At 41.0% G+C, this 27,087-nt stretch overlaps 1 protein-coding gene across 1 annotated transcript in view; it reads left to right on the plus strand.

Annotated features, from left to right (window-relative positions):
- Window positions 1-27,087, plus strand: part of KLHL1 (kelch like family member 1) — a 474,742-nt gene that overhangs the window by 126,435 nt on the left and 321,220 nt on the right. The window contains exon 3 of the mRNA XM_019529810.1: window positions 10,716-10,852. Coding sequence (XP_019385355.1) covers window positions 10,716-10,852 — 137 coding nt within the window. The remainder of the gene's footprint in view (window positions 1-10,715; window positions 10,853-27,087) is intronic.

Genomic DNA, 27,087 nt, shown 5'->3' on the forward strand with positions numbered 1-27,087 from the left:
AGCTGCGGCCTCACCAAGGCTGAGTACAAGGGGAGAATGACGTCCCGGGATTTGCTCGAGAAGCATCTATGGATGCAAGCCAGCGTTTTGGTCACTTTACTAGCCGCAGCATTGCATTGGAGGCTCATGTTCATCTTTTGGTCAATTATGACCCCCAAGTCTCTTTCTTCTGTAGTGCTATCCAACGTAGCACTGCCAAGCCTATAAGGATATTAGCACTTAGTTCCTAGGTAAATTTCTTTGGTTTCAAATTTACCCCTAAGGGTGGAAGGCAAAGGAGGTAATCCAAACAAATATTGGCATATGCCCATTGAACTTTTCCACATTGTCTCAAAAACGATCACTGTACTTGGCTTTGAATTTTCAATATCAGCAGACAATAGCTGTCCCACCATTAGCCTTCTGCACTTTTATGAATAAAGATAGGCTTGTTAGGGTAAGGAAGATATTATATAATTCTATCTGAATTTGTTACCTAGTATTTGGAGAGGTAGGAGCAGTGGTAGGTACTAGGATTGCCCACAAAACAAATATCACCTACATGAAATGATCATTTGTTCTGCAGATGTTCAAAGTGTGACTTAGCATAATTTCCATCTTTCATTCAGTGGGATCCTAATATCCCTGGACTGTCCCTGGGGAGTCTTATATACAACATCAGTCTTCTTGAGGTTGGATTTCCTTTTAGGAGACTCATGCTCTGGTAGATTTCTTGGGTTTGGGTTTCTTGATTGGGCTTGGAGGGAAAAATGAAACCACTTTCTTGCAGTACACCCTCTAAGCAAATTGTACAGATCTTTATATTCATAGATCTTTCCTTCTTTTTTATATGTTCTGAAGTCTGTAGTATGTTCTAATTCTGTAGTGTGAAACATAGGGCCCACATCCTGGCAGCCAGTTTGGCGTGAAGCCTGAACGCAGTGCTGCAGGTACTGAATGTGGCACAGGCAGCTGAACTGACTCTGCACACTGGCTCTGGAGCTAGTTCAAATCAGGCTGTGCTGGAGCCAGCATACAGGGCCAGTCCCACAGGTAACATAGTGCCTGGGATGCTGGATGCAGCTTATGAGCCCTGTGCACCATGTACCTGCCCTGTACCAGGGTTCATGTTACCTGCAGTGCACAGGCTGGTCCCTGCACTGTAGACACTACCCAAAGCACAAGGGGCTTTTACAGGGCATTCATTGCACATGTTGCCCCATCAGATTGGCCCTGCACACTAGCTCCCACATGCACAGACAGCTTGGGGCCCAATCTGGGTGAGTTCTGGAGCGACCATTCAGGGCCAGTCCAACTGGGTTGCTCATGCATGTGTACTCTATGTCAGCCACCTTGGCCATGGGTAGCATCTGCAGTGCCAGGTTCAACCCACACATCACAAGCCCAGAATGAGCCCAGTACAGGGACCATGCTACACACTGAGGCACCCTGCCAGACTGGCCCTGCACAGTGGTACTAGCATGGCTTAATTGGGCCTGCAGACTGGCTCAGAGACCCTCACCTGGCCTACAGGGCTGGATGAGTTTGATGCCCCTGATCTAACTTGAATTGTAAGCTGCGTTTTAATTTTTCAGTACCAATTGACCCATTCTTCAATAGAATGCACTATGATGCAATTCCAAAACCACCGTTTCATAATATTTTTGTGCACTCATATTATTTTATACAGAGATACAAAAAGTATTGCCTTTTACTCTTTAATATTTATTTTTATGAATATTATTGGGAGATAAATTTATAGCAAATAAATAATAGTGGATACTGTAATATGTATCTCATGTCTCCTTTTGATAAATTATTTCTTTCTATTCATATATACTATTTTAGTTGTACATTTTCAGCAACAAAAATTGCTGCAGCAACAAAACCATAGGTTAAACTGTTATGTTTTTCCCCTTTTGGGGAATCTGTTAAGAATAATGTAATTCAGGCTAATGAGTTGTAGTGCTTTGATTCATGTACTGTATTTCAAGACATTTATTTGACACCTGCTTCATTAAAGCTGCATGAGTGTTACTAGTAAAAGTAACAGCTGTTATTGAAATAATGCTCATTAGCTAAAACAGTGCATAAATTGCTGTAAATAAAGAAGGAGATTCAAAACTAACGGACGTTAGAGGATAGTCAGCTTATTATCAAATAATAGCACCAGCATTATAATAAAGATGGGCAAATAATTTAGTGAGGGGGTTCATATATATTATATTATTGAATTATTTGTGAATTAGTCAATATTTTCATGAGTTCATTTGGATGTTGAAAAATCTTTGGTGTAAATTCTTCATGGTTCACAAGCAATTTATAAATATTGAAAATCTGCAGTAATGTTTTGATTAATTGTGTATATGATACTCCCCCCCCCCAACATGGAAGCAAGGACCATTATAAACTTAAAACAATCATATACAAAATTCAGAATTCGTGTCCTTTGAATAGTTGAGCAGCTTGTGCATATCATCTGTTCTTTGTAAATATTCACAAAATCTTGTTTGTAAGCATAATCAAACTTCAAGAAGATACACAAATGTGGCTAAAGTGAGACTGACCTTAGGTCTTTGATCAGCACCATTGCTTCCAGACTTTGAGAGGTTCAGGGTCCAGACAGAAGTGACAATTTTCACCTAGTCTGGCTACAAAAAACAAGTCATAGCTATGACCAAACACAAGTGCACAGCTGCAAACAGCTTCAAAAATGGCCAATTGGGTGAAAACCTGACTCCTCATTAAATGAGGTATCAGATAAAGATGCTACAAAATATAGTCTTTTGTAACGTGTCTTCAGATCTCCCAGCCTGTTGCTGTTTTCAGAATGGGAGGGGGGAAAGGGAGCAGAGAGAGTTCAGTCTGGGGGGTTTTCAGTGCCTCCCCCTTGGAGGGTGGGGGCTCCAATTCACCGAGCCCACCCTTCAGCACCAGTTGGGGTGCCCTAAGAATGAGCTCCCTCCACTGGCTTTCTGTCCTCCCACTCTGAAAACAGCAAGCACTGGCAAAGAGCCCTGGCCACTGCTGTGGGAACCTGGCTCCAGGCTCCCAGTCTACAGATCTCCACCTCCCCCCGCCAACCAACAGTGAACTTCTGTTTAGTCTGGGGTAACATTGTAACACAGAATACTTTGCAAAAATCATTCTGAGTTACTGCTGGCCCTAACTTATCCGTGTGAGCAAAGGTGAAGTAATAAACACTGATATTTAATAGGTAATAACCTGAGCATTGGACAGAAGTGGTAAAGAAGTTTTGGAGATAGTTGAAAAGACAGTGTGTGAGGCTTTCTTTCTAAGTACCCTTGCAGGTTGATTACTTTTATAGGCAGAAAGGCTATAAAGTCAGAAAGAGAAATGCTGATATTGTGGAATATCAGAGAAACTTCAGATTCAAGGAAGGAAAAGAATTATCTGCTAAATAACAAGTGAGTTCAGGTAGAAGAGAGGAGTCATGGCATATTAGCAGTCTACATAATTTGTGTTGAAGAAGTTTCAAGGAGTTGGCCAGGTAACTCTTTGAAGTGTTAATGATGATATATCTATCTTCTAGAACAGGGAGGTTCTAGAAGAGTGGAAGAAAGCTAATGATGTAGCAGTAAGTATACAGGGAAGAAAGAATGAACCTGGTAATTATAGGCCTGTAAATGTTTATTCAAACTTAGATCAAATAATAGTCCATACTAATGTCAAGCTTGATTGATCAAAATTAAAGAAGGTTAATATAATCAAAGTTGGTCAACATGAGCTTGTAGAAATAAAGCTTTCAAAGATTTTATGGGATTACAGATATGAGAAAAGATTGAGAGGTCTAGGCACATTTAGCTTGAGAAAAAGGTAACTATGGGGAGAAATGATAATAGTCTTCAAATATTTGGAAGGCTGTCAAAAAGAAAAGGGAGAACAGCAGTTCTCCCTTGCAGCAGAAGGGCACAGAACAATAGCTCTGAATTATAGCAAAAGAGTTTTAGATTAGAAATCATGAAATACTTCCTTATTGTTAGCAGGAGACCTATGGAAGTTTATGCCTCTCTGAGCTAGTTAGTCTCTAAGGGTGTCTCTACATGACAGCAGAGCCTGCTCCAACACCCTGGAATTACTAAAGCCAAATGAGCTTTACTTCAAGTGCCCTGCTATCATTTTGAAGTGCGGGAACTGATACATGAAACATTGTGGTGCTTTAATTAGGTCAGCTTTTGGAGCATCACTGAATTAGCTTTAGATAAAATACTCCCATCACCATTTTTAAGCACAAGGACACTGATACATGAGACACTGGAGGCTGCTGGAGCTTGGTAATTACAACGCCCCAGGAAACTTGATTAATTGAGTCACGTCCTTACAGCATGTCAGAGCACCCTCGCTGCTTGTGTATAGGCACCCATTGTGTCAACTGATAACGTTAACAATTTAAAAATTGGAGAAAGATCATAAAGTCATGAAAATAATTAGAGGACTGGAATACCTGCCTGTAATAACATTTTCAGGGGGCGTGATATGTCTAGCTTATCAAGGGAAGGTTATAGGATAGCTTGATCACCTTTCTCTATGTGTTGAATGAGGAACTGAAAAGGGCTCTATTATCAATTTTATGTTTACCAGGCAAAGCTGTAACACAAACCAGGTCAAAATAGACACATTCAGATGCAATTATTAATGTTATATAAATAAATCATTGCAAACTTTTATCAATGGCTGTGGTAGATTTTTCCATTCCTCAGCTGTTTTTTAATCAAGTTCAGATTTTTTTCCCCCTAATTGATACACTCCAGTTCAAATGAGGGTTAATTCAGGGTAATCCTATGTTCTATCTTATAGGAGGTTAGTTTAGATCATCACAATTTGTGTCATTACATAATCTAAGAAATTAATATTAGTCCTTTTCACATTAGGATTGCTGAAAGTAAGCAGTACATTATATTTTATTATATTGAATTTGCAGCAGTTTAATGGGACTGCTTACATGCATAACTGTTTACAGAAGCAGTACCTTTTAGAGTCCCTTTTCCCTCACTTCTCTTCCCCAAACAAAATTCATAAATGTATATTTCAGGCAATAGTAGTGTTGTAAGTGCTTCCACAAAAAAGTACTTTTAGATAAAAAGAGATTAAAAGGTTCTGTGAAAAAGTACTTGCCATATTAAAAGTGAAATCATACACTACACATTGATTTTTTTGGGAGGGGTAGGGTGTCCTTTTTTGATATGTGATTACTTTCAATATACAAAATATTCTGCTTTGATGAGACAGATTTAAATATTTTCTTGAAAGGAGAATGATACACATGGAAAGATTCTGGGTTACAGCATGTTTAGTGTTCTGCCTGGTTTGTAAGAAACATAAATGTGGTTTTAATCATAATTTATCATGGGGATTTGACTGAACTCTTAATACAGAACAATACCTCCTCCATACAGCTGCATAGATACAGGCCTTGAAATCTTCTAATGGTATAATTACATCAGGAGGAGTCTTCTTATTAGATAGCTAGATAAGACTATGCATAACAGAGGCAGAGACTCAGAGGTATATAGGCAGACTAAAGGTTGAATTACTGCCATTCTTCAGTGGTATTGACATTTATCTCTCTTCTCCCTGTAGCAAAATCCTTGTATGTAGTTATTAATGGAGAAGGTAGACAAAGGAAGAGAAAAATATTCAAAAAATAAAAGGAAACATTAGATTTCATTTGAAAAAATTAGGGAATATTTGTTAGTCTTAGTTGTGATGGCACAACTAAGTCACAATCGGATCAGAAATGAACATTTCTTCTCAATGGGGGTACCTACACATTCAGTTAATGCAATGCAATAAACTCCGGTGCTCCTTGAGCCGGGTTACACTGCTCCCAGGCACAGTGTCTCCACATGCACCCAAGACAGCAGCACTTTGAGCCAGGGCAGAGCAGGCCCAGACTGGCAAAAAGCTCAAGGGGTTAGCCCTGGGCTCCAGGTAGAAGCGTTGGGCAGTGGAGGAGGTGGCTAGGGCATGAGAGTGCTGAAAAAGCGGAGCCATGTGGCTACATGGCAGGCAGAGATCTGGTCCCCTGCTGCCTGGGCTGACCAGGTGCAATTTATGCTTGTGGTCAGTGTTTACATATGCATTTCAGCACACAAAATGACCTTGGGGACAGTACTGTCTTACAGCAGAGTTAATTACCTCACTGATGCATTTGTAGACCATGACACTTTGCTGCAGAGCTCATTGGTCAACTCTGTAGCAAAACACACGTGTGGATGCACCCAATGGAGGCCAAAGAATTTAAGTCCAGAAAGATAACAAACTTCCATTCAGTAATCTATGCATCAAACTTATTCTGTTTGGCTAAAGTAGCCAGTGGAGCTGAAAGAAGTAGAGAAACTACAACCTGGTAGTTCATTCTAATAACTGTCCTCACTGTTAAATCTATGCCTTGTATTCAGATTTGTTTGGTTTTAACTTTCAGGTAGTCCTCCTTATATGACCTGCCTCCCCTAGACTAAAAAGCCTTTAATAGCATTGAAGGCACTCAAACCCAAATCAGGTCACATCTTCATCTTCTTTTTAATAAGTTTGAATGCAGTGAAATTTTTATGTCTCTAAGTGTGCAGCATTTTCTTCTTCACAACAAAAAGATTTGTTTTTCCCTTCAGTGTCTAGTAACTAGAAACAGAGAAGGTTTCAAATCGGTTGAGTCATGTTGTTTTGATACAGAATTTGCTCTGGATAGTATCTCTATGGCCCCCGAAATTCTTTTGGCTGCTTATGAATTCTGCCTGAAAGTGTTTGAGGAACGGAAGAAAAGAAGTTCATTAGTATATTCTCATGGCCAGAGTAGTACCTGAAAGAAGGAAAACAACATCCTTGGGACAGCTGACCTTTCTGTTGAAGAGGTCAACCTGACTCAGAGCTCAAGTTTATAGTTATTTTTCAGAACAGAAAACAGCAGATCATTATAAACTATTTAGATAGTTGATTTTCTTCTTTTTATATTTGTATTCATTTGAATATTAGATGCTTTCATACCACAAGCATAATTTTACAAAAGTGTCACTTGTCACAGGCAAGTTTAATTAGCAGGAGTCTTTCACTTGAATTCCATTCACTGAAGGAATAATATTCAAGGAAAAATAGTTTCAAAATGTTGTGGAACTAATAATGGTCTTTGTGGTTGGTAATATATATTTCTTTATTTACAATAACCTTTTGACTTTTTTTTTGAAAGAAATACTAACTTGGTATGGTAGTCAAGATCTTTGTTTGCAGAGGTATGCTAGTATACAGATAGTGCAAGTGTGGACTCACTTGAGGTTACCAGTAAAGGAACTGCAACAATTCTTCCTCCAGTAAAGCTTTATCTAGGACAGGTTTTTTTTTGTGTTTTCTGTGTTTTGTTTGTTTATTTTTTTTGTTTTTCACCTATATTGGAATAAGAGATAAATAATTTATCATACAATGCTTACCTTTTAGAATATTGATAATAAGTATTGCTGTTTTAAAAAGTTTCTTTTTTTCAATTTTTTAATTCACTGCCTTTTTACTCAACTTTTTTTCTTCCCTATTAGAAGCTCGTTCCTGAGAACAGCATTGTCATGCAGTGGGGTTCTCCTGTGTTTAGCCAACCTAGTATTATGATTAATTTCTTTTTGTCTTTTTAGTCGATGTTTCTTCAAAGAATAATTTTCAAATTTACAATTTTCATGAGGCGCACGGCCAAAGGCGGGGCAAAGAAGCTGTTTTAAATGGCGGAGCCCTGCAGCCAATCAGGCCGCTCTCATGAGCAGCCAATGTGAGGCTGAGCTGAGCGAGAGAGGTTGCAAGTGCAAGACAATAATTATTAAACAAAAAGCAACATGGCTTTTTCCACAGAGGAATAACAGCATACCCCAATTAAAAGGTCTTATCCCATCATTCAATGTGTATTTTATTACTGTTGTAATAAACCTTACATTTAAAATTGTAGTTTGAAATTGATAAGGAAAAAATAAATCATGTCATTTTAAATAAGCTTCAATATGGATACTCAAGTATTTTAGTGAAAGATTATAAGCACAGATCCTGGTTTTCTCTGATAAAAGCAGCCCCAATTTTTGGATTAAAAAATGTAACCCAAAAAACACATGTTTTCATGATCAAAATGAAATGCCACATATATATGTGAGTGGGTGGGGGGGGGGGTTGGGTTACTTTTTTAATCCAAAAATTGGGGATTTTTTTTTTTTTTTAATTAGAGAAAACCAGGGTCACTGCTTATAAGTAATAGTTATCCAAAATTGGTTGGCTATCCGGATTCAGTAAATAGCTGCTTGTGAGGTTCAATGGAGATATATTTATATTTAGTCTCAAATAGTGAGTAAGTATTTGATAGCAATTAGGAGCTATTAAGAGTATCTTGAACCAAATAAGAAAATGGTTGTCTTTTAAAAGTACAGTATTGTGATGGATTTTATTTCATTCTCATTAAGGTACTTCATGTATTTGAATGCATTTGATGCTCTGGAGCCCTCGTTTGGAGTTAATGTTTAGTACAACATGTACAATCTCATACAATGGGAGTGAGGAACTTTCCATGCTTTCAGATTCCTCACATGGCTCTTTTCTGCTGGCTGCAGCAGCTATAGAATTGTATATTGGCAGTTTTGAAAATAATAAACTGGGTGGGGGATGGAGGGATGGTTATGTTTAGCTACAGAACATAAGATTTATTTTTCATGTAGAAATATTACATTGAATGAGGGCACATCTACAGAAGATGCTTTACTATGAAGTAGGATAGTTTACTGCACAGTAAGCATATGTGTCTATACATGCACATGCTTACTGCATAGTAAACCTCACTAATCAAAATTAAATTTGCTACCTGCAAGTGCAAGTAGCAAATTTACTTGTGATTAGTAATGGGGCAGTAGCACTCACGTAGACAGACACCTAACCAGGAAGAAATCTTCTGCTGGTCAGCTGGCCACCAGGGGAGTGGGAGATAGCTCCCTGTCCCTGGGAGCGGCATGCTGCCAAGGTGGACTCTGCCCCTGGAGCCTGGGCAAGGCTGTGTCCCTCTGTCCTGGCATCAGGGAGCTTCAAGCCACCCCGCTTCAAGATTGTGATCGGGGAGCCGGTTCTGTGACATCGTTATCACCAAGCCCCTGCTTCACCATCACGATTGAGGAGTGGACAGCTCTCCCAGTGCCAGCTCTGCGGTCATGGGCCTTGGGCTGGGAGACCCTTATCTCCCAGCGCCAGCTTCATGACTGCAGGGCTAGTGCTGGGAGATAAGTTCTCCTGGTCCAAGCACCGTGACCACAAAGCTTGGGGTGGGAGATAGGAATCTTCCAGTGCTGGCTCCATGGTTGCAGAGCTGGCAGTGGGAGCTCCCTATTGGTGGAGGCTGGGGATCCTGTTCCCTACCCAGCTCCACGCTTATGGAACTGAGTGGTGAACAAGCTCCCCACCCTGTTCCCTGTCTAGTTCTGTGCTCATAAAGCTGAGTGGGGAACAGGCGCCCCAGCCTCTGCCCACAACTGTGGAGCTGGGACTGGGAACTGTTCTGGTTAGGGGCAGGTCTGAATCATATGTTGTGACCTAGCTGATCAAGGCATGGGGCTTGGAAAGAGCTGTGGGGATGGGGTAGATCCCAGCCCCCTGCCCTGATCTACCAGTGGGGCAGCAAGCTAGCTGCTAGTTGCCCCACTGGTGGATGGGATAGGGGGCTGGGACCTGACACTTCCCTGCAGCTTTTTCCAAGTCTCCTGCCCCTGATCAGGGAGCCAAGGCTAGGAGCTGCCTGCTGCTGAGGCAGGAAGACATTGTTCCCACCCCAGCAGCAGGCAGTCCTGAGGGACAGGGGGGCAGTATCACAGAAACAGCTATGAGACAGCTGCCTCCTGGTCCAGTGTTTCCTGCCAGCCTCTGGACTAGCACCCAGGAGTCTAGAGCTCCCCCTCATGGTGTCAGAGGCCTATAGCAGGGAAAGTGGAAGCAGTTAATTAACATTAGCAGCAAATCTGCTCCTGCTTGCCTACATGTGTAGATGCCTGCCTGGGAGTGTTTACTCACAAGTACTTTACTTGCAAATAAACTGATTCTCGATCAAATGCATTTGTAGAAATGCCCTGAATGTGTGACGATAAAGTGCTTACGCCTTAAAGATATAAAGCATTCCTAATTTTCTTATTATTATTTATTTCAGTATCTTAGCTTTATGAAAACTACATTTCTAGGACAAATTTATTATCCGTATCAGGAACTAGGAAATAATGTGTTGTTGTTTATATCCCTTGGGGTAATATTTCCTAAATGAGTATCTTTTTCTGACCCAATTGTGTTGATTTTCTTAATATTGAATAAGCTGGGTATCACAATGTGTCCTTTCAGAAGGGGAAAAGAGCACCCCTTACATGTGTTACCAGTTTCTGTCACTGTCTAGTTTTTACTTCTAGTGACTGTCATTTTAACAAAAGCGATATCATTATTGATACTTGTGTGATATGACCTGAGTGATGAAGATTGTAAATGTATCTGTTTTGCTTGTATACTTCTGTGCTTGTGCACCATGTGTTGTACACATAGCTGCAAAAACAAATTAGAATGTCATTCTGCATGTCTCTATCTATGAATTGTAATAAACTTCTGCTTCTGTTTTGTATTTACCCTAAAATCATAATATTTTAAATTTAAAAAAACAAACAACTTTTAATTAAACTACTTCAGGGACTAAAAAATGCATAAATTTAACTGGCATCTATGTAACTTTCTTGTAGGCTTGTTCTAAGTTCAGTATCTGACTACTTTGCTGCGATGTTTACAAGTGATGTTTGTGAAGCCAAACAAGAGGAGATCAAAATGGAAGGCATAGACCCTAATGCATTGTGGGATCTTGTGCAGTTTGCATACACAGGTAACGTAACATGTGCAGTGTATATTTCCTAGAAAGGAGAATGTTAAATTTTTTTGACTGGAAACAGATCCTTATATAGCTTTATTCATATAGCAAATATTTTTGGATATGTACGAACTTTATACTTAGATCTAACTAACTGTACATATATACAGAGTTTAGGTTGCGCAAAGAATGGCTCACCTGATCTAACTTATTTCACTTGAAGAGGTGCACTATGCAGTTTGGATTAAACCATACCTAATCTAACCATTTGGAGCACAGCCCCAGGGCTTGGAAAGCTCAGCAATTCATCCCAGCCCTGGGACTGCACTTTTCATAACCCTACATTCTAATCAGAATGGGTGCTTATAAACAAGTAGGGAGGTTGGTCCAATGTGCATTGGAGTACACTTGATTAATTGACTGCTGCAGCATGGCAATTACTATGCTCCAGTGGCCTCCAGCATCTTGTGTATCAGTGTCCCTGCACTTCAAAATGGCAGTGGGGGTGTTTTGTCTAAAGGTCACTGAACAAGCTTTAGCTAAGTGCCTCTCATCATTTTGATGCTGATACAAGAGACACTCTGGGTGCCCCGCCCCCAATCCTGGAGCACATGTACAAATGCCCACTGTTTTTCACCCTCTGGCCCCCATTCTTGTACAGACAATACCCCAAACACACCCACCAACCACCTGCAAGGACCTGATAGCTCCTCCCAAAGCTCTCTGCAGAACCACTATCCTCCCCCTGATCCTGCCCTCCTCTCCCTTTACTTTGACTTACTTAGACCATGTTCCTGGTGCAGCCCCTGGATCCCAGGAATCTGATCTGCAATCATGTGACTTAAAGTAAGCTGCATGATCTTGTGTCTAAGGTAGTCTTTATCTGGGATTGTTAACTTTCTATTGTAAACTTATTTCATGAAAATAAGTTATATCACTAGATAATAGTATTTGGCAGTATAACACTCCCACCATTTTAAGCAGTGATGAGCTATTATATATTTCTGATATCTTAATGGGTGCATCTCCATGTGACACTATGTCACTGTGGCAGCATGCTATGGCAACGTAGCATCAGCAGGCACAAACTGTGATGTCACAGCTACACTGCAGTAGTTATGTGCTCCCTCCGTATAGCGTCTTGCTACGGTGACATAGGGGCTAAAAAAAACTGTGCATGATAGACATGGTGCAGTATGGGCTGTTACAGCAGTAAAAACAGCATTGATGGGGCACATATAGACATGCCCAATGTCACCCTATCTCTCAGTTTTACAATATATTAGAGTCTGGCAGAACTATTTCCTTTTCACCATATACTGAAAACATCATAAACTTTACTCAGATGCTGAAAATATGTATATTTATAAATAAATGATCAATGAGGTAAAAGCATCACAATATTGATCACAGTCTCTGGTCTTCAATTAAAGTAATAAAAAGACATAGCATTTCAAAACTAAAATTTTTTAGCATTGTATGTAAATACCACAGCCACCCAGGTTCATAGCTACATTTTTTCCAAAATGTGGCTTCATAGTCTCCTGAATCCTATGGTCAATGAAGAGAATCTTTTATCATGAATGTCAAGCCTTTATTTGGATCTCTTTGATCTGTGTGTCCCTTTTTTAGCATCTTTATGGGAATGACAGTCAGGTGACTCTGAGCAAGGTACAGTCTATTTGGCAGTGAAATCACAGAATTGCTAATTGCTGAGCACTTTTGAAATTCAGGACATTTATTTTTATAAGAATTGAACTTCTCTTACCCTGTCTTGCATAAACCTTCCAGTTCCTTCATGCTAATAAAATATCTCACTTGATCTTTTTAGTTTACAAAAAATAAAAGTATTTTGTATGAAACATCTCAAAATTGTGGACCTTTGTACCATACTATCTCCTTTATTAATATAGTGCAAACATTTTTTTCATTCTCTCATTTTCATTATATGTACAGAGTATTCCAGCTTTACCACACAGTCAGGCAGCTGGAAACAGTGCACAAAACATTATTCACTTCCTGCTGGGGCACAAAAGTGATATACTCATTTTAAATCTTCACTGGGAAAAAAACCTTTTGACCTGAGAGCTTTATTTTAACTCTAGAATTTTTCAGTGTTAGTCCTAAATTGTGTCAGTCTACTTTTATTGAAACATACCTTTGACAATACTGACTTATATTAAAAGAACTTTTTAAGCTATCAAAGAAAGCCAGGCAGGTCACTTTTCCTTATACTTATTGGTCCTTGAACTGTTCCTCTTCATCTACCCACCAGTAAAGTTGCTTTCTTTTGTGCCATACTACTACTGTCAATATCAGTAGACAGATTTAGTACTGAGCTCTATTAATATAAACTAGAAGGGCTTGTAGTAAATAGATCTTTCTGACTGTTCTAGGGGTTGTAATAGAGAAACTGATGAGATATGAACATAGCCTAACTGTGGCAGGGCAGAAGTCATGCCCTGTCCCAAAGCACAAAGTGGGCAAGGGAGCTGCAGATGGGGATTCCCTCACCTGCCGGTTGAGACCCTAATAAACTATGGGAAACCAACATTCAGCTTTAACTGATCCTGCTGAATGCCATAGGAGGAAGGGCAGGTGAAAGGGAAATCACTGGATAGGCTTTAACCTCCGACATGGAAGTTAAAATTCTGGAGCCGGATGAGTGATCTTTTCCTGGAGAGGGGAGCCACGGGAGCAGGAGCTCGTGCAGCTTCATGGAGGTGCAGCGATTACCCAACCGAAGCTAGGATCAGTGGAGCTGGCAGAGGAAGACCAGCAATGTCAAACTTACCTGAGGGAGATCCAATGCTAGAATGATGCTTTGGAGGTTCTGCAAGGGCCTTAGCTGGTGAGTGAGATGTGCCATGTTCTTAGCCTAAAAGGAAGAGAAAAAGGGACCAGCTAGAGAGACCTGCCCTGTGGAGAGGAGGGGCTTGCTCCCACAACAGAATGCGGAGCCAGCCAGAGCACTGAATGAGCTGGCTGTGGTGCTCCAGGGGGACCTCTGAAGTAGGATAGAGTGGAAATGAAGCTCCGGTATTGTTCTGACTACTGGTGAAAGAGAAAGGGGAAGATAATTCCTAGTGGGGCTACACGGAAGTCTTCCTTTTGAGAGTTTGAAGGCATGTAAGCTTGAGTTTGACCCTAGGCAAAGAGTTTGCGAGAGTAAAAGCCTCAGTACTGTGGGATGGGTCTTAACCCACTCAAGGGGCCATTTGGTGGCATTTTCCAGACTGTGTGGATATAGCAAGATTTATGGTAATTCAGAAGTTGTACCCCAAATAGCTGGATGGATGGAGGAATTCTATTGAGAAACAGCAATTTGCCTCCCAGTATTTGCTTTTCCCTTTGGATTTTCTTTTAACATCAAAGGAAGGCATGGCCAGTGACAACCAATGAGGATGAGCAAGTCCTGAGTGGTAGGATTATACACATTCCTATGGAGATCCTTAAGCTTCCACACTAGTCTAAAATAGACACATGACCTTTGTGGGCTTAATTATTCAAGGTGTTCTGTGCTTTCACCTGTCGTAGACTTAGAGGAGGTTCTCAGAAACTCACCTTTTTCTGTTCCCCTATCTTGTAAATTGAGGAATATATTTCATAGGGACAAATTCTGTGAATATTGAAACTTCCAATTGCCAATAAAGTTTTCCATATGTAAAGAATGAAGGACTGTGCTCTTAACATCTTCAAGCAAACAGTTGCATAACTTCGGAACGACTAAGCTGAACAGTATTATGCATGTGCTTAAGTATCTGTAGCATGGTATTTGTCTGATTTTTTGTACTTTTATGTGAAAGTACTTTTTCACTTTTTTTTCACTTTTTCACTTTTCACTTTTGTACTTTTATGTGAAAGTGTTATTGGCTGTTGATTTGGGGATGGACATAGGTGTTGTTTTTGGTAATGTTCAGTCCTTTCCAACAATGTTTATTTTCTTTTAGAAAAAATAATAGTATGTTAAACATAGTAGTCATAAAGAAAAAAAAACAGCCTTCATACTGACAGTAAATCACCCTCTCTATGTATCTGTGCATTGAATATCTGCCCTAGATATTTTGAAAATGGACTGTGTTCACTGAGGTCCAGGGTTCCTGATTTTCTCTGATTTAAAAACATTCCCAATTTTTGGTTTTAAAAAAGTAAGCCAAAATCCACAATTTTCTGTGATGAAAATGAAACACTACTTTATACATTAATGAGGTTTCATTTTAATCATGAAAAAATGTGGATTTTAGGTTACTTTTTTTAAAACTGAAAAGTAGGGATTTTTGTAAATCAGATAAAACCAGGACCCCTGCTGATGCATAAGTAAACAGAGTTCTAACAAATTTGCAAGGTGGAATTACATGGTTACAGCAGAACTTAAGTCTTGTATAGAACTGATGGCTTCTATAAAGGTAACTATTCAACTAAGAGTTATATTAAGAAGAGGGGTAGGAAATTAAACTGCCAAATAACACACCTTTAATCATCATGAAGCATGTTAACATTGCTGTGAGGAAGAATTCCCTACAGCAAAATTAATTAAAATCATACTATGTATCCTTAAAACCCAACTTGAATAATGTTGAGAATATGAAGAAAATATAGAGATATAAATGGCAAGTTTGGCATTAATTGAAGTAGATGTGGTAAGATATTTTATTTTCTAATGGAATAATTACATATTCATAAAATGTACGGTTTTCATTACAGTGTAAACTCAATTTTAGCATCATTAGAACCATTAGTTTAATTCAAATAACTTAAGTTATGCAAATGTATTAATAAAATGATCTAATCAATATTACTTACTCTAGAATGCCAATTAGTCAGTCTTTAGAATAAGCGGGTACATCTACACGTGCAATTAGTTGTGACTAGATTTACTGCACGTTAAGCTAAGGCACAGTAGGTGACTTTTAGGTGTCTGCAGGTACAGTGGTCTGGCAATACGTTTAGTGTCTGCTCCCTCCACCCCCACCATGTGCCCCTGTGGCCACCGGTGTGGTGGGGGGTGGGGCTCCAGCATCCGGTCCCAGCTGCCATCACTTGGTGTCTATGTCTTAAGCCAGACCCAGCTGCCAGTGTCTTTAAACCCCCACCACCACCACCACCCTACTCTGTGGTGTCTGGGCAGCCAGTTTCAGTGGGCAGACAAACAGCATGGTATAGACACAGGCAGCATGTGCCAGTTCTGTTCCTGCCCCATCTGCAGTCCTCAGCTATGGCTGCCCTAGGTCCTGGAAGCCAGGAACAAGATCCCCTGATTCTTCTGCCTGCCTCAGTCATACTGCCCACCCACTGTGGTCACCATTGCCTGGCTTACAGCCATTTCGCTCTACTCAGCTTCCCCAGACATAGTTGCTGCCTGGCCAACCACCACACACCTTCCCAGGTCCCCGCTACTGCACAGCTGCTACTGCCAGCCATGATGACAAGGAGCTTCAGGAGGCCACTACTGAGACTGCTGTCATCCTCCTGGACCTCCAGCAACACCACCTCTGGGTCTGCTGCACCAGCCAGGACTGATGGCAGGGGCTTGTGCAATGGGACTGGGATGATGAGCAGTGGGTCAACACCTTCAGGATGACCTGGGCCACCTTTTCTCACATGCTTCATCAGCTCTGGCCCCACCTGGAATACCAGGACACTGGCATGTTCCCAGCCCTCTCCACCAACACCAACCTGGCCCTGGCACTGATTAAGTTGGCCATTCCTGCCAGCCTGTGGTACCTGTTCAGGGTGGGCAAGGCCAGCACTGCAGAGGCTATTCTGGAGGTGTGCAGTGCCCTGCAGGACATGCTGGAAGACACTGTCCTCCATGTCCACCACCCACAGGCAGTGGTTTCAGGGTTCTGTGCGCTGGGGTTCCCCCCATGTATTGGGGCCCTGAATGGGACCCACACCCCAGTCACCTATCCACCCCAGCTATAACCGCAGGGGATTCAACTCAGTGATCCTGCAGGCGGTTGTTGATCACGAGGGGACCTTCACCCACATCAGTACCAGCTAGGTGAGCAACGCTTATGATGTGTGTATATTCAGGAACACTGGATTGGGCATGCTTGTGGAGAGTGGGCACTTTACACCGGGAGTGGAGGATGTGCAGCTTGGCACCATCATCAAACCATCTCTGCTCATTGGGGATCCAGCATACCCACTCCGGTGGCTGATGAGGCTCTACACGAGGCACTTGGACCCCCTCCAGGCTCATTTTAATTAGTGCCTTGGCCGGATCTGTACCCTTGCCAAGCACACTTTTAGCTGGTGATCCCTCACAGCCCACCTCAAAGTGGCTGAGAGCAGCCTCCCCCTGGGTCACTGTAATAGTGTGTGTGCTGCACAATATTTGTGAGGTCCAGGTAGAGTTCTTCTGGGAGGCCTAGGCAGAGGAGGCATGCTGGCACAGATGGCCTGCTGGTGGAAGCACAACTGCAGTGGCAGTGGCAGTGCCAGCAGTGAGTCCACCACCAGGAAGGCACCAGGGAAGCCACACCCACCAACAGGGGCCAAGGCAATGGATGTGGGAGGCTCTGATAGACCATCTCATGGAGTACTCCCCTCTCCAGCCCATCTGGCCCTGCTGGGTTGTGTCTACACGTGTGTTACTGTGCTTTAATGAATCATGACTAAATTTGATACCTGTATGAGCCATTTTTACTGTGCAGTAAGGGTGTGTACATGTAGGTGTGTGCCCATACTGCACAGTAAACTAGGCTAAGGCACAGTAACATGTCTTGTGTAGATTCGCCCAGTCTTTCCTAGATCAGCTACCTTTTTACTGCAGCTCATTTACTATACAACTTAAGGGAAACAATGTATATTTAATGAAAAACATGCTTCCCAGAAGCATTTATTATAAGACATATATCTGCCACACATAAGGAAATACCAAGAACGTTTTTAAACTAATTGATTTGTTTTAATATATATATAAAATTAATTTTGAGGTGTTAACTATGGAACTAAACTACATATATCTTTGTTGTTTAACAATACTTTGTCTCATTATGGTGGATGAGCAGTTGTTGACATTTGTATGTAAGGTACAAAAGAACAGTGCTTTAGAACTATTTGAGACTTGCCAGTAATCTAAAAATGAATTCCCCTGAAAAATTATTCTATAGAATTTATAGTTAAGCGTACTTTCTTTAAATCTAAAGTAACATTAATTTCTCCTGATCCTATAGTTGCCACCTCCCCAAGTTATATGAAAGCATTAACACACATAACATCTGGACAATAGAATGTTATCTGTGTGAATACATTTTTTTAAGTTGACTTACCTGCAACTCTGTTGTCTTCATTTCACAGGCAATTGCCTCTAGGCAATGTTCTGGCTTTTGCAGAGCTGGTCATCTATCATGAGTAGGAAGAAGTTACCTTAATAATTCGTCTGTCTGAAATTGTTTTCAACCCATCCAAGCTTGGTGCAAAATGTTTTCTGGCTTTTTCTTTTTTTCCCCTCCTTTTTGGGGGGGCAGGGAATGAATGGTTATCTAGAGTGCAGAAATGTTCAGCTCCCAAAGCCTAAAAAAATAAATAAATGTGCATTACTGAACCTAGTTTTACAATGAATGTTGTTGCAGGCAAAAATGAAACATACATTTACCTCATGCCCAACCACATAATTTCACTGAAGTTCATTGAAACTGCAAGTGAAATTAAATGAATAGGAATAACTTGGCACCTAGAAATCAGACTCATAATAGGCAATATACTAACAGTATATACAAACATTATGCATGTTTACATTACATATACATACATTACAATTTAAGTACCCTGAGAACTAACTTTAGATTGATAAAAGGTAAATCCTATGAATCAAGATTTAACCCAACCCAGTGAATGCTTTCATATATTCATAGCAGAGCTGTGAGGCTGAGAAAGTCCATCCACTCACCATTGCTCCAGGATTGTTCTGTTCTTAACTCCCCTCCCCAACTCTGTTCAAGCTATTTGCCACCTCCCCCTCAACTACCTTTCCTAGACTGGGCTGCACCCCCCCCCCCGCCCTGCCGGACCTGCCGGTCCCCCCACAGAACTGCCAGCCCCCCCAGACCTGCCAGGCCCCTCACTGAACCACCAGTCAGCCCCCCCAATCGCGTAAGCCCCACGCAAGACTTATTTACTCCCAGCTGTCTGTGCCTCTAAGTGAATGCTTACACACATGGGACCCAGCTTAAACTAAGCCATCTAAACTTGAGCTGGCTGCCACAAATGTTTGTTCTCACCCTAAGCTGCCCAGTAGGAAATTCTCAAGAGACGGGCATGTCTGAATTGTTTGTAGCATACCATCATTTTAATCATAAGAGTAAGTCAATAAAGCAGTGAGCAGGATGAAGAAGCACACAACTTTTGTTTTCTCAGGGACTTGAACAAGGTTGTAATAGGATCACACTTAGGTCCATTTAAGCACCTAATAGGTGGGATAGTAACTGATTTTTTGTGAAAAATGTTAGAATTCCATTAGTAGGTTTTAAAAGTGCCCCACACACATTTGTTTCTATTCTTGTGCCTTAGGGTTGAAGAAAGTACAGAATCCAGGCCTGCCAATACCTGGGTGAGTGCTCTAGGACCAAGTTTTTAGTGTGGCTCACCTTTTATATATTACCTCAAACAATATATAAAATTCTGCTTAAGTGAAAGTGGTCTTAACTATATCTTTTGTATTAGCATCTCTACCTCTTGGGCCTTTTAAGGGTTTTAGTTCACGGACAGCTAGTTCTTGAATCCGAAATGAATATCGCCTTGAAGTAGGTGAAGAAATGCTCAACTCTTTGTAGAGTTAGCAATAGGTTGAACTATATTCAGTGGCTGAACTCCAGAGTTTGGTGTTTCATATGCTAGAAAGATTTGTGTGGATGTTTTGTGCTTTGTACTGTTGGACTTGTTGGATTTGGCATCTCATTGTTTTCCTAGATTTAGGTCTCACTATATGCACTAACAGGACTGGCATTACAGTATTTCTTTACACACATATATATATGTATGTATGTATTTATGTATGTATGTAGTTATGTGAGTTAAGCTATAGAGTGAGAATGAAGTGGTTTTGGACAAACAGTATAGTTTAGAGAAAAGTTAAACAAGCTTCCAGGCACAAGTGGCTTGTGTTTAATTCTGTTTATAAATGAAGCAGTTACTTAAAAGAAAAGAGGAGGTCTGTAAATGAGGATCAAAGGGGAGTTATGAGAACTAGAGAAGTAAAGTTGCATAGATGACCTAGTTTTGTAGAAAAACAGAGGAAAATTGTTTGTTGTTACCTGTGGAGTGCAGAGAGGTTAACAGATATAGGTAAATTGAAATGAGCAATAAAATTGTTGATTGTGTTTAGTTCATTATTTTTAGTGTCCAGCAAGGTTATGACTTTCTTTTACTAGGCCTGTCTTTTGTCCATTTTGCTTGAGCACAAGAAAAGTAAGGTCAAAAAGGGAATGGTTGTTTTGTGAAAAGGGTTCTTGTGATTGTGTGTTTTTGACTCCTATCATTTTTCTTTGAGAGCGCATTCTCGAGTGTAGTTTCTGTGAGAATATACCTGGCAGTGTCTATGAGAAAAGTTAATGTGCTGAATGAATACATTCTGGTTGCAGCTACACATGTGCTTTACTGTGGAGTAGACTAATTAGCTGCAGAGTAAAGCATCACTGACCAAATATGCAACAATATCAGGCTGCAGTAAACTATTTTGTGCTGGTGTAAAATAGTACTGTCATGTGTTCTCTGCAGTCAGTGTTATGACAGGTACAAACAGGAACTCAAACTTATACGAGATGGTCAGAGGACATATATATAAAAAACTTTAATGAAAAAAAGGGGAGGAAGTGACTCTTATGAACAATACTATCATATTCTGGAGTAATTTACTGTGGTTAAACACATGTGTAGATACTGACCATAGGTATACATTGCGCCTGGTCAGTCCTGCCTGCCCAGCCACATAGCTTCACACTTTCAGCACCCACATGCTCCAGCTGGCCTTTTTGCTGCCTGACACTGCTACCCAGAACCTTGACTGACCCCCTGGTGCCCTCTGCCAACCCTGGCCTACTTTGCCCCAGCTCAAATTGCTGCTGTCCTAGACACGTGTAGATACTGTGCCTGGGAGTAATTTACTCCAGTTCAAACTGCTCTGGAGTTCATTGCTTCACATTAATTTCATATGTAGACACATAGGACCCACTGATTCCAAAGGAATATCCATTATGAGGGCAATGGGGAGGTGTTGATAGGTTTTGCATTTGTTGCTAAGTCAATGATGTGTTCCACTTAGCATGTATTGATCATTTTGTTTCTTATGATGATTTGGGTGAGTTTTAGAGACTGTCTGGAACCCAGGAGCAGAATAGGAATATTTCTCTCAAGGTCTACTCTTTTTGAGCATATGCCGTAATTGTTTGATGATCCTTCTAACAGGTTCCAGCATGGGGTGAGATGTGACAATGAGAGGTATGCAGTCAGTAAAGGGGTTTCTTTTTATGTTGTCATAAGTTATAGCAAGGTATTTTTAAGTTATAGAGTAAGATCTAAATAGTGGAGAGAATCCAAATCTATTTGCAGTGTGCCTAAGAGCTAGACCTCAGTTCCTATGCAACAAGAGAATTCTGACCTATATGAACATCTTTCTTGGAAAAAGATCCTTGCACTACGTATTTATTATTTTCAATCCTCTTGCAGTTCAAGATGAACAGTTGTAAAAGCAAACAAGCAACAGTTTCTTTGCTTCATTTGATCAGCTAATGGCTCCTTCTTGATCTTACAAATAGCTTTTTTAATGTAATGTTGAAATATTTAGATGAGCCTTTTGCTGCTATTGAAACTTACATGAACTGGGAGGGACCCACATGCCCCCTGTGGAACACAGCCCTGGCAAGTGGTGGCAGCAGCAGCACATGGGGCGCTCAGGGTGCAGGTGCTCGACAGGGCATGGCTCTAGCCAGCGCTGCACATTGCAGGTGGGGGCGCAGCCTTTGCACAGCTGCCTGTATTGCCGGTGCTCCCTGCCAGTTACAAGCAGTTGGTGAGCTCACACAGCAGGGAGGGAAGCCCCACGTGCTGGAGCTAGGTGTCTTCCCTGCTGGGGCTGTGCAGGTCAGACAAACAGACAACAGAGCAGGGAGGAAATAATTTCCTCTGATGGCAGCATGTTCTACCACCATTCACCTCTTTGAAATTTGGGAGTATTCAGCTGATCACAAACACAGTACTGTAGCATGGAGAGAGCTTCAGTATATTAACTGAAGTTCTCAATCCTTATATAGATTTGTAAGTAAAAAAGAAAACATGATGATCCAACCTGAAGACTTGAATTCATTAAATCTTGATCAGCGTAGAACCATTGCACCTTGACAAAATTCTAAAGTTCCTTGATTAACCTGTGAAGGCCCTGTTGCTAGGAATTAACAAAGACATAAATTAGGGTGGCAAGGACTACATCCAAAGAAGAGTTAGTCTTCAAAATATTATTGGATGTTAATGCAGCTTGAGACTCAAAATATTTACCATATTGCATCCTTGAGGACAAATGGTGAGTAAAAATCATAGAGCATGACTTGATCATCGTAGCACATTTGTCACATATTTGAGTTCATCTTGAGTGAAATCTGAAAGAAATTACTTGCCGAGGACAGCTTGAAAAAAAGCAGCTTCCTAATATATTGGGGCCACCCAAACTGAGTCACAAATTTAGCTCTACATACTCCTCGAGTGCCACTCTGATATCTTTCCCTTACCTGATCTGCTGCTCAGCTTTCTGATCTCTTCCCTTTTTTCCCTGATCAAGCTGCTGCTCTGTTTTCTGCTTCCTGTCCTGTACCCTCTGCCCAAGGTGAGCCTCTGCTTTTTGTTCCATGACACATCTGCCACCATACGCCCTGTCCCTCCAGTCTATCATGTGTTGCTCATAAAGCTTGCCCATTTCACAGGCTAAACACTGCTATCCCAAAACAGGACTTCAAAGCAAAGTTTTAAATTAAATTATTTTGGAAAGCATTTCATATAATATTGGATAAACAAAAGAGTAACGGCTAGACGCTCTGCTTTTATCTGAAAATCAATGACTTGGTATAAGACTTGAATTCTACTTCCTAGACTGCATTGGCAGTCAGCTTACAAGAGGACCAGGGTTAAAACAGGAGGCAGAACCAGGAAGTTTGCACAACCAAAAATAAAAGGAGTTATCCCAGCCTGAGTATGTGATTGCCTTGATCATACACCTAAATTCAGTATCTCTACAACTTGCTTGGATATTCCCATGGATGAAGGGACCCCACATACACAATCAGACTATGCCCTACAACAAGAGAAAAAAAAGTACCTAAACAAATGAATCAGTTGACCTGGGAAAAGATTTAGCAATGGAAAGAGGGGAGTAGAGAATACATAAAAAGTCCCTAATCGTGAAGCCAGGTAACAAGGTAATGCAAATTATGTATTTACGATTTGGATGTATCCTAAAGAGCGACATGTTTATTTCCACATAATCAATGCTCATAAAATTGTCACAAATAGAGCAATAATTTAGAGTTACACTTAAGATCCATTACATTTCTATTTAATCGTTATTCCCATGAATTTTTTATTAATCTTAACGTAACTCAAAATTAGATTTTAAATCTTAATTAATTTGCTTTTTCTCTGGCTTAAGTAGCTTTTCAAATACTTATTGAATAAAAATGAAAAAGAAGAAAAAAGAAAAGAGTAAGTGGTAACTGAAAGTTAACAGCCCCTGAATAGAGCCATTAGGAAATGTTGACTGAATGTCTAGATCTTCCCATTCTCAACATTCAATCACTAAAAATGAAAATCACTCATTAATGTTTAAAATAAAAAGATGAAGGAGTGTATTTAATATGTTTACATTTTTCTAACTGTCCTACAGCATTTGATATCAGCGAAAAATGCAGGTATTTTGAAAGCAATAAGGTGCCGTTTTTAAAAGTGACTTGGTTTCACCCTTGCCTTCCATTTAATACCCCAAAATGTAGTAAGACTTACAAAAGCACTTAAGCAACACATGGAAGTGTTGGAGCAATGCTGTAGCCATGGTGGGGCAAGAAATGTGTGTGGGGGGATTTTTTGTGATATCTTTTATTGGACCTACTGCATAGTTGGGAGAGATTTTAACAAACCTTCAGATGCAAGATTTTAACAAACCTTCAGATGCAAGGTACCATGGTAAAATGTTACCATGGTTCCAAGCTTGTCTAAAATCTTTCCTAGCTATGCAGATAATTTAATAAAAGATATCAGCACCCCTACTGCCCTTGGCTAGGGACAGACATTCAAAAAGCCTGAGCCTAAATTGATTCAACCTTTGCAGGTTAGTCTAACCTGGCTAGGCTGAACCAGTTTGCAGCCATACAGACAATCCCTCTGGACTGAAGAAATTCAGGCACATGCCTGCAGTGGCTCAGGCTAGAAGCTGGGGGGCTGTAGAGCAGCCCTCCATTCCCTTGCACAGAGTTGAGCTGAGTGGGGCATGCCCAGGCCCTGGCAGGACCTTCTCATTAGGGATGTCTGCCTGCACCAACCCAGGTTTTTTCCTGCTGGCTGCTCAAGGGATGGGAGAGTTGTGAGGCCCCAGCCACGGGCTAGCACTCTGAAGCAAGGGGAGGTATGCAGTGCATGCATCTGCTGATGATACAGAGCTTTTCAATCTCCCTCTCTGCTTGTCAGAATGCCTGCAGCAAACTGACAGATAAGAAAGGTAGCTGGGGGGCCATCATAGGGGACATTCCAGTTTTCTCCTACTCCATCTTCTATCCTCTAATGATACAGAAGCAGATGCCTTTATGTCCTCAAGAGAAAAATAGAGGACATAAAAGCATCCAGTTTCACATTAATAGAGGACAGAGGATAACTGGACTGTCCTCTATGGTGGCCACCATAAAGGTAGCCCAGAGCAGATCAGAGTCTTTATCACCTGATTAGCAGAACAGTAGCCTCTCTCCCATTACTTCAAACTCTTCAACAGCTTACAGGGTGACTTGTTAATTAGCTCCAAAAGCCTTGTTCTGTCTGCCTTCCTGTCCCAGTGAAATCAGAGAGATACATACAGACACCTCTCATCATTAGGTAGCACACCACAAGGCTAGGGTCCATGCTGTGGGAGATGGAAGGGGGAGAGGGAAGTGGGGAATTTCCTGCTTGAGAAGGCATAGGGCAGGGGAAGTCAGCAGACCTTGCTGTGTCTGCAATCTCTGCCGGAGCCTTATACAGCACTAGCTAGCATACCAAATGCCGGCTATGGTCCATGCTGTGGGAGAGGGAAAGAAGGGATCCGTGCCTAAAGCAGCAAGTGGCAAGAAGGGAAGGGGAGCGGGCATGAGGAAGCCAGCAGACCCTGCTATGTCTGCAAGTCTGTGCTGGAGGAGCTGTGTCCAGGGAACAGAGGGGAGGGGCCAGTCCTGCTGTGGAGCAGAGAGCCTTGCCCAGCCCAGAGAGCATGCCAGGATGCTGGGTGTGTCTGGTTTATCTTAAACCATCCAGGGGTCTGGGACAGACATTGCACAAACTGGTTTGAGCCAAATCAGTTAAGTCTGATACTGCATTCAAACCACTTTCAGCCATTTTCAAAATGGTTTATATGCACTGAACATCTGTTCTGTTACAGGTTTAAACCAGCTTCTGATCACTTAAGCCAGTTTATGTGTCATGTCTGTCCCTACCCCTTGAGTTACATTAAGATCCTTGCACATATACTTGTCACCAATGTTAACACTTTGCAGAAACAAAGCCCTGAAGAGTTCTACCACTTCCCATTACTCTATTTGTACAAAAAGTAGCATGCAATCCATTTTTAAAGAAAACGAGTTCCACTATAGCAACAACCCTCTTTAATTTAAGTGAAGTCTATAATAGTCTTGTCTTTACCTAGTTTTCTAAAGCATCAAGAAGTTGTTACATTAAGTTTTGAAGAAAAGTTATCAAACTTCAGTATACCCTTATCGCCAGGCATCTGAAGCCATTTGTCTATTTCTTTGATGGGCTAACACTGAAAGCAGATAATTCCTTATGTACCACCATAAAATCCTTTATAGCCTACAGCAAAATAGCTAGATTAGTTATTTAAAGAAATATCTTTTCAGTGAATAAGATCAATTTGTTTGTCCTCAAGCCTATTTTAATCTCCCTAATGCGGAGGTTGTTCCTTAGGGCTATCATGAGTGTCTTTAAGATTAAAGTGGATTGTAGGTCTAGCATAAATAATAATTTGTCCTCAGCATTGCCTTTCCTTCTTCTACGTTGGTTCCAACAGAAAGCCTAGGTGAAAGACCATTTCCTCATAATCATAACAGGATTTTTTTTCAGATTTTCTCAAAGGCAGTTTGCAAGGCTTCCAAATCTTACAGAGTAAGAAATATACAAAAGAAGGATGAAACTGCACTTCTCTAAATTTTACAGCCACCAACATTTATCTTAATTCCTTCACAAACCTTCCTTTGTCCTCCTCTTTTTTCCAGTTCTTTACTCACTCCATTTCTGTTCTTACTATGAGAAGCCATTGCAAATGTGAAGATAGCTGGCTTCACTATAAATCAGCGGTTAAGCAAGAAAGAGTGCATAGGGTGAGGCACCAAGATTGGGAATGTTTTTTTGTGAAGTGGAACAAGAAATACTTCCAGGTCAGCAGTTGACTCTTTCAGCATTGTCCTCATACAGACATTTGGTTTCTCCTGAGAAAGTGGCTTCTCTCCTAAGAGAAACCATAAGCATACAGATGTTAAGGCTTTTCCTCTCAGAGTAAAAATGGGTTATCCAGGAGGAAATTAACTTGGGAATAACAAATCACTCCCAGGAAAAAATTATCTTGGGAGAGCTAATTTCTGTACATGTTGCCAGAATGCCCATGGTTAGCCTGTGTTTCGCTGAAGTAAAGTGTAGGGATTGTCAAGGTGGTGTGTTCTGTTCCCTGCTGGAGTAGCAGAGTCCAAAAAGCAACACACTGTCTCCTTTGGGTAGAGTTGGTGAGTGAGGAGGAATGCTGGAGGACTACATTCTCTTCTGTGAGTAGGTTTTTCTACAGAAGAATAAACCTGGGAGAAATCTCTCAGTTTATTTGAATGTGTGTATGCAACCATTGTTTCAAAATCAAAGCAAGGAGTGGAATAGTATGAAGATGAACTGAAGAATGGCTTCAGTGGAAGCTGTTATTATGCCAAGTCATGGGGTCCAGGCCTGGAGCCACTCAGGAATCAGTGTGACAACTGGGGTCAGCATGAGCAAGTAAAATAAAGGGATTGACTGGATCAGGA

This window comes from Crocodylus porosus, unplaced genomic scaffold (assembly GCF_001723895.1).
Source record: "Crocodylus porosus isolate Cpor-Errol unplaced genomic scaffold, CroPor_comp1, whole genome shotgun sequence".
NCBI classification, from domain to species: Eukaryota; Metazoa; Chordata; order Crocodylia; family Crocodylidae; genus Crocodylus; species Crocodylus porosus.